Source organism: Etheostoma cragini, chromosome 9 (genome assembly GCF_013103735.1).
Source record: "Etheostoma cragini isolate CJK2018 chromosome 9, CSU_Ecrag_1.0, whole genome shotgun sequence".
NCBI lineage: Eukaryota > Metazoa > Chordata > Actinopteri > Perciformes > Percidae > Etheostoma > Etheostoma cragini.
In genome coordinates, this window is record NC_048415.1 from 11697943 (window position 1) to 11707017 (window position 9075).

At 44.5% G+C, this 9075-nt stretch overlaps 1 protein-coding gene across 3 annotated transcripts in view; it reads right to left on the reverse strand.

Annotated features, from left to right (window-relative positions):
* Positions 1 to 7283, reverse strand: part of tsc22d2 (TSC22 domain family 2) — a 36402-nt gene extending 29119 nt beyond the window's left edge. The window contains exons 1-2 of one of the 3 annotated variants that reach the window (XM_034881374.1): positions 5297 to 7281; positions 4906 to 5245 (exon numbers count right to left, since the gene is read on the reverse strand). In XM_034881374.1, the coding sequence (XP_034737265.1) occupies positions 4906 to 5245; positions 5297 to 6473 (1517 nt within the window). In that variant the 5' untranslated portion in view covers positions 6474 to 7281. Of the gene's footprint in view, positions 1 to 4905 lie in introns of all 3 variants that reach the window. The other 2 variants (XM_034881373.1, XM_034881375.1) reach the window with 2 other exon arrangements.
* Between the last annotated feature and the right edge of the window lie 1792 nt (positions 7284 to 9075).

A 9075-nucleotide genomic window follows, 5' to 3' on the forward strand; every position in this document is an offset into this window, starting at 1 on the left:
CACGCTAAAGACAAATGTACTTTTGGTTAATATATTCTTGATTCATTACACACTCAAATTGATAACATCTGAAATTACAACACATAAACTGGAATGTTACATAATCCATTAGCTCAACATAGCCCACCCCTCTCAATGTACAAAGTACAGTCTGGTGACAGGGACAAATGAGTCAGTGCATTCTTAACATGCACCAACCAAGCAAAATAAAGGGTCTAACCTGTTCTGTACGGAGACCATTTAGGAAAGGACAACGCCAACACTTAAACACTGTACTTATTCCTGTAACAGCCTGCAACATACTCTGCGGCTGATTCAATGGCCCTGTTTCCAGCACAAATTGAGTTAGTTATGGTAGGCCAACAGGAGCCTGGTTGTTTACTTGCTTTGGCAGGTCCACTCTAATTGAAAGTGATCCCTGACCACATCTTGCTGAGATAACGAAGTGAGTCCTGCTACGCTAACTTATTCAACCTCTTTGCCTCACACCGCTGGCCTCTTTAGATCTTTGAAACTTAAAAATATTGCATGTTTGGCATGTTTTAAAATCAAACAAAATGTACTGCACCATCACAAAATGAAGACATTATTTTTGCTCTGCCTGTGTGCCGGAGAGGATCATTGTCTTTGGTGAAAGAAGACCGGATTAGTTGAAAACTGTTAACGAGCAATATGAGGGTAGTACAAGGAGATGTCATTAAATGCTAACTCCGGTCAGTTACTATGCTTTTACAAAAATGTTGGGAATCGCTCAACACCAACTTTCCCCCCAATTTAAAAGCAAAGAGAAGAGAGGTTTGTCTATGAAGTGAGGTGTCTCCCTTGACTAATTAAACTAGAAAAGATAATGTGAATGGGAAGGGGGAAAAAAATGCAAATCAGCAGTTTAGCAGCAGAGAGGGAGAGTGTTTACAGCTCAGTTATGGATTGACAAAAATGAAAAAAAGCCAGAACAGACACATAAGGGGGAGACTGACGGGAGGCGGGACCAGTGGTCCAGCCCAAAAACAGAGCTGGTGCAGACCCGTCTGCTCCGCCCGGGGCGTCCCACAATCACAGCTATTCAGGGCTCCTGGAATGCGTCCCCTGGAAGTTCAGGCAGGTCAGCTATCTGTGGAAAATAAGCTGCTTCCTTGTTTCCAGGAACTGCGGCAACCAACTACCAAAACTACAACCCTCAACACACCCCCAGACCCCACCCCCCCAACCCCACACACACCACCTGACCCTAAACCCTCCCCCTTTGTGTTAAACTGTCAAACTTCCAAGAGGTAAAATTGGCAGAGGCACTACAGTACAAGAAGATGTACATATTCATATTCAGACTAACGATTAATGGAGGTAGGCTCTTCTACAATAAAATTCAATTAAAACGGCATATGTGTGGTGTAAAATATCAGCCAATAACACTTATGACAATTTCTTATCACTCTAGGCATGCAAAAAGATGTTGAAAGTCAGGTTTGTCCAACTGAAAAAGAACGCACAAGGGCAAGTGTCTCTTCCCAAAATGACTCTCCACCAGTTGAACCATTGTTTGTCCAAACTGCAGGAGCCCCAGTCTGAGGTGGACGACTCACAATTTCCACCAAGTTGAACTCACACGCACACTTTGCAGCTGACCTTTCAGAAAGATTCCAATCAGATTATAACTTTACGTGACATTCAATGTGTGTGAGGAGAAATTAATCTTGTGGGTATTTGAGTTTCCACAAATCCATGGTGACATCACATGCTGGCTATCAGACATGTTGAGGTGGTTTGTAAATTTGGCAGATGGTTTTCCTTTTCTTTTAATCTTACGAAAGCAAACTTAAGGTTTGTAAAACCGTGCTTGTGACAAGATGGTGCTAGGTTTGAATCCCCATTCTGACAAGGGACAATAACCTTCACAAAGGCTCTTGTAGTTCAGACTCTTCAGTAGCCAACAGCAGACTGTGGCTGAAATGGGTCACTCTCAAATGTGAATGTTTATATTCACAAAAGGTGAGGCAGGGTAATGTTGGGGGGGAAAAAAGCCAGCAGGTGCAAATCTTCTTACCACCTTCTTCCTTTATCATCACCCACACAAGATATTCACTTCTTACGACACTACGATCATTTTTAGCCCTGTCAAACAAGTCAAACAATTTTCCAGTAGAACTGGGACACTGGAAACACAGCAACTAACAGTGTGAGGCTGTCGCGAGGGAGAGGAAGAATGATGAGGGGTCGAGTGAAGTGAGTGCAGGCCTCGAGCAAATACTTCAGACAGAGAAAGAGTCAAATTAAAGCAAGGCAGTGTAGTCAAATGAGGAGAGTTTTCAGGAAATGGTTAATAATTGGGATGTACTGTACACAATTCAGCAATAATATATTATTCATTCACATTATTGATCAGATTAATCCATGAGGTTCTCGCTATAGTTTTTGAGCTCCTCCTCTTGATGAAATGTAAGTTAAAGGCCAAACTGCTCCCATTGAAGGAAACCAATTTGTCCCAGGGGCAACTTCACCACTTTATTTGGCAGAGATGCAGCATGCTGAGCAGAGATGCTAACCATTCCAAGCTGAGGGGAAATCGTTCTAATCTCACAACTCCACGCCCACAATGCTTTGTTCCACTTCTGTGATGGACACTAACTCAAAACAGATCCAAACAATGAAACTTGGAACAGATTCATCACCGAGGCTGCACTCGTGCACAGAGCAATAAACCTCTGGAAAAAAAAGTTTGAAAATTTGTCTGATTATATTGGGGTGTGTTCTTTGGGATATCTTACATTTATTTTGCCTTGCTAAGACCTACAAGACCATTATCAAGGCATTTTAATTACAACTGATGACAGTTTAAGCAAGCCCATGACTGCCAGCTGGCCTTTAGGCCCCACAACCTCTACTAAAACTGCACAAGTTTTGAGGTCAACCTAAATTTACATAGTTTACATAGTGAGTGCTGTATGCAGGAGGCAGAATCCATATAGAAAAGAGACAAAAACAGTTCCACTGTTCTTATTATTTAGGCAAAGTGCATAGGTGATATAGGGGCTTATTCAGGGATTAATATAAACGTTGCCATTGTGTACTTGTCATTATAGAATAAATTACTTTTCAAAGTTTTCAAGTTAAAACTTGATATAAGCTTTTAAGCCTGGAGGGATTTATGTGTTTCACTGTCAGCAGACTGAATGGACTAAGGATGTGTGAATTGAAGCCGATTAAAAACATACAACATTTTAATAATAGCAGCCTGTTAAGGGTTCCTTTTTCACAAGGTTTTTTTTCCCTTTTTAACCTTTGACAAGTGTGCACTTTCAAGTCTCTACAATCTAATGGGAAAATTAGCAAGTATGCATAGAAGAAGAAGAAGAAGAAGAAGAAGAAGCTTAAACCCCCTAACAGGTCAGCACAAGTCAACACTTTGTTACGCTGATGTGTCGCCATGGACAGGCCTAACAAGGACTCATCTAAAGAGTCAGAGTAGATTGCAGACATTGTCCTGCTGATTCAGTCTGGCCATGTGATCGCTGCTACAGACACAGGTGGCTTATGTGCTCGGCCTGGCATCCCTTTAACAAGTGTGTGAATGTGTGCGCAGGTCTGTGTTCTCCACTTCACTGACACGTCCTGTCCTGTCCTGCCCTGCTGCCAGCATCACCATAGCTACACAGACGGCCACTGATGTTACTCTTTAATACACACACTGGCTGTTCCTTTCATGAAATTTCTGACAACACAATGTTTCTCCCCTTTGCACACAATTAACCCATGTGTAGTCTTGCATTGCTGGACCAATTTTCTCAGCACTGGAGTAAGGGCTATCTAAACCATCTGGCTGGTTTGCATTTCTTTAAATCAATCACAACAGTACTGGTCGGCGCTACGCCCCGATAGAGATGGCGAGTGCCGGATGTCAGACTTTATCCCAGCAATTAACATCCGTGAGCCAGACTAACCCATGTGTGATTTTGCAGGGATAAACAAGTTATACACACAAATGTGTGTGTGTTTGTGTGTGGACTACAGCTCTCATCTAGGGCATTCTTGGCCGAGACATCACCTCTCCAACTCTCCTCTGCTTGCATGTGGCAATGAGTGGCAACATTTCAGCTCCAGCTGTGTGACGGCCATCCGACAGACCCTAAAAATAGCTATAGTGTGTACATTAGAGGAGTACTGTATACAGGTGAACAGTCGGTATTTACAAGGTATAAAGTTGGGAAGCTGGGACTGCTGCTCAGGGGGAATGTGCTAACCGTCTCTCCTAGACAGACAAAAGAAGAAGAAAAAAACTGACCGCCTATGTTTGGGGAGTTATTCCCTTCTCAGCTACAAAACAAAGCTACTGCATGTGTTGTAACATCTCAACAAGTGCTTGTTAATGCCCCCTAAACCCAAACAGCCTGTATGGTGGAATGGAAGCTTAGGGAGAGGGCTGCAGGTGTGTAAAGAGGCAAGTAACTAAACAATGTTTTGTCGGCCACCTATTAATGACAAAGACAGAATATTCCTCCTGTCTCTGCCCCTTTTCACTGGCTCACTACCCCTCCTTCCTCTCAATTTACATTTACTTCAGCCATAGAAACAGAATTAAAAAAAAAAAAAGTTTTGTTTTTGTTCCTTCCTACCAAAACACTTAGTGCTTAATTTTGGAAGTGGTAAAGGGAAAGGCGTTCTCCACAGCGCGGAGTATGACCACACTGCAGTAGAATGCAACAAGAATGTTTAACATGAGGGCAAACTTCCAGAGACACACTTACTATCTCCAACAATTTGTCAATGCGGCTCCAGTTAAAGACTGTTTCGTCTTTTGCACATACACTCAAGCAAACCTATATAAATGCCATTACACTGCATTACTGATGCCCACAGCTAAACAAAAAAGCATTTATGGCAGTGGACTTTTTTTATATTATACCCTCTTACCTGTCCTCATCCACATCCATGGTAATATGGATGCCAAACAGGCTGTTGACAGCAGGAGTGGGCAGGTTGAGGCCATCCCCCAAGAAAGGCTTTACAGCATCTTTGCCGGACACTACCACAGCACTGGACTCAGGCCTGCTGTCTTCTGCCTGGTTACCGAAGATGGAGGGAATGCCTGTTGTTGCTCCTCCATGGGCTCCTTGGGGCTTCTGGGCAAGTCCTCCTGTGCCAGGTGCCTGACTTGGCACTCCTGGAGGGGTGTTGGTGGTGGTGGGCACTGTGGCAGGTATATTCTGGACACCACTGTGGGAGGTGGTGGAAGATGCTGGGGCAACGCCTAACCCTCCTGAAGGCTGAATCTGATTGACATGCTGTTGTTGGCCAATTCCTGGAAGGATGGGTGCCATGGCTGACGTATTGCCCCCTTGCAGCAGGTGGCCCTGGGCAGAGGCGGCCTCTCCGCCCAGCCCTTGGGTTCCTGGACCAGCAGGGGTGATTAGAGGCGATGGTACCTGGCTGGTAGGAGGCCCCACAAGAAGGGTAGCCATGGGAAGGTTCTGAGTGTTTGAAACAAGGTGCTGCTGACGAAAGTCCGGCTGGCCTGCTGAGAGGCCAGTAGGATGAGTTGAATAGGCAAACTGCTGGGCCTGCGTGGCAGGAGGCATAACGGGAGACATCTGATGCATGGCACCATGGTGCACACCATTGACGTTGTTAGGTAGGAAGGTCTGTGGAGCAACAGGCTGCATATTGACCTGAGCCTGAGGTTGCTGTGATGCTGTAGATTTATACCCTGTGGGCTGGAAGGCACTTGCTCCGCTACCTATCTGAGGGGCCAAGCTGTAGCCTTGCTGCAGAGACTCTGAAGGGAGGGAGTAGCCACTGTCCACGGTGGGAAAAGCACTGCTAGTGACCACTGAGTTACTTGTGGCCCCTAGCCCACTGTCCCTGTCTATACTGTGATCATGGGTAACAGTTGGCCTTATGTTATCCACAGTTCGATTAATATTCGAATCAGAGTCTCTCTCGTAAAACTCAGTGCAAGTCCACCGTCCCCGTCTGAAGGGTTCTCCTGTGCCATGGTCAAGTTTAATGACCCTGAAACGGGAACTACAGCTGGTGTTAATAGGGGTTGTGTGAGCCACATTGGTAGAGACAGTGGTGGAATTACTGACTGTAGTACTGACTGACGGATGGGTGGCTGAGCTCGCAACAAAGGGTTGAGTCGCAGCTGCCACAGGCGCACTTCCTCCTAAATTGTGTGGGGTGACACGACCAGTGCTTATACTTTTATAACAAAGTCCCCCGTTGACAGGAGCTGTAGTGGGCAGCTGGCCCTCGTGATGTTCTCCTACATGGTTTAAGGTTTCCTCGGATGAACTCATCTCACACACCCCGAGGTCGGCCCTACAAACGTCAAATATTTCCGACGATACGTCCTCTGTCCGGGACTCGTCCGGATCGTCCAGGCTCTCGGTGTCGTCGGTGATGCTGCTGGCCGCCACCTGAGCCTGCGTTACACTCGTGATCTGGAAACAACTTTTCTTCTTCGCCGGCATTTTTGACATGTTGACTATATGCGTCCGTCTGCTCCCAGATGAAACAAAGTGCTGGACTAATGCCTTGCGAAGTATTTCACAGCTGAAGGATATGACACAGACACGTACCGTCACAGAACGTTTCCATGCCGTTCCTCTTACTCTCTCTTGTCTGACAAAAGTTTCTCAACCGGAGTCAGACCCTGCGAAACTCCCGAAACGCTCCGCGGTGTCCAGTCACAGCACACGGGCGACTGCCGTTCTCCTCCTCCGGCCTCTCGGACACCCGGGTGGTCTTCCTTATGTCCGGGCAGAGGAGTTTCAAACAGGCCCTTGTCAAAGTTCTTGCTCAGCAGCTGCCACCGGTACTTTAGTCTGAGGCAGGCCCAGTCTTCTCTCTTAGCTGTAGATGTATTTCTCGCCGACAAGCTAAGTTAGCTGATGTACGCTAGTTTTCCCTACCTCAGTACCAGCATGTGCGACATCATGATGTAAACAAATCCATTGGCTTTCCAGAAAGAACATATAATCCAGCAGTTGACAGAGAAAATGTCTCAAAGTCGTTGAAGTTTTGCCTTTTGCCTTGTGGACAGCTCACTTTTAGCAGCTGCTAAGTACTAGCAAAACCACTTTACCACAGCTGCAGCAAGCTAACGGGTGGCTAACTCCTGCCTGCCGCTCTTCTAACCCAACCACTCGACAAGATGGCAAGAGCGAAATGCATCCTGGGTATTAAGAGGAACTAGTTTTCTGTTATCCAAAGAATATATATTTTCAAATCAACGACGCTACAAACCCGTATCGAATGTACTGTCAAACAAGTTGGTGAGGCTGTCTACAATTATAAAATAGCCAAATTATTTTTCTTGGCAAAAAAACCTATTTCGGTTGCCGAAGCCGTCATAGCTTCCGGTTAAAGTCCCACCCCCTGTAGGCCTTTTTATTTCCTAGGATGGCGAAGGCACAGCCCACAGATGGCCCGCCCATGTAAATAAAACAACCCGCACTACGTTCCTTCTTATTGGCTAGTACTCGTTGTCTTCATTGGTTGGGCTGTTTGGTTTTAGGCAAGAGGAACGGGGTTGGCTAGGGTTAGCTCAAGGTAAGCCAACCAGACGCAGAGTAAGGCAAAGTAGGGCGGGACATGCCTTCGCTATCCAATGCAAAAATACTTTACTTTAGGTAAAGGAAGAAATGAGTTCGCCAGCTGTCGACAGATGTTGGTTGGGTGGGTGAAGTAGGGTTTATAATTAGGTGAGCACACGTTCGGATATCCTCAGAAATTACAAATACAGTTAACAAATGTGTATTTATCATCGCATATAGTCTACAGCCATCATATGAAACAACAAACTCGCCTGACAAAAGACACTGTCCGTTTTATTGTTGCATCTTTTTAACTCATCTCTGTTGAAAAATTCAGTTGCTATTTTTATAGCCTACACTGCTTAGGATACTTGGCATACTATTGCTTAACGAAAATGACAGAACATTTCATTAATGCAGTCTTTAGAAATGTAGCCTACAGGTTTGTGTGAAACAGTTTGGTCACTGAGTGTGCACATATTGAGGCCATCAAGATAAATAAATTAGTCTAGCTATACTCTATTAAGCCACGCCATTAAGGACACTCAAGAGGGTACAGAATTAAAATGTATTATTATATTAAGTTATGATAAACTAAAATCTACAAACTGAACTAAATTGAAACTAAAATAATTAGTTAAATCATATGTAAAATAGAGGAAATCATCTCACAATGCTGTTGCTGGAAGAAATTCTCATGTATAACAATTTAATGCATAACAAATAAATATTTGCCACATCCAATCAGGCTAAACGCACTTGGGATATGTGGAAGTAAACTTTCAACTTGTTAGTTACAGCACACCTCCCCCATTTAACAGAATAGGCTCTGGGTGGACTGAAAAGGCTGAAATACATTGACAGACAAACTTAAGTGCAAGTAACCTGCCAAAGCAATCGCCATCCAGTAAAATCATCCCAGAAAACTGCTGTACCTTCACCCACACTGCATTAATGACTTTTATTCCCTGATAGTGACTCATTAACAATGAACTGATGACTAGAGGTTATTGCTTCATTAAAGGCTATCAAAGAGGTGTGTGCTCGACTGCAGGGCAGTTTGTAACAAGATCAACATATGACACAAAGAAAAGGAATATGGTTCATGATGTTAGCCTATGTTTGAGTGATGTCAGTTCTGACCAAAAAACTGTTCTTGCCAAAAAGTGGAATATTTTTTGACCTGTTTTCCACTGAAATATACAGTGGAACGTTAGACCATGATGAGCCAAAAAGCAAAACCACAGATCACGAAGATTCACTGTGGGATATCTTGGTGGCCTTGGGGGTTGATTTCATGTAATCTCAAAGTCCTTGGTTAAAGTTCAGCTGGGGTACTTTGTTGCATCTCTCTCCCCCAATTTCCTGTCAGCTCTCACCCATCCATCTATCCAAAATTGTTCACATTTTCGCTACTTTCTCATGAACTGCTACTCTCTGTACTTTAACCTCTATCATCATATGCACATCCACGCAGATTAAGTAAACATGCAACATCCTCCATCCTTAGACCCTCTGTGGCACAATGCAGTACTGCAGTTGTGGA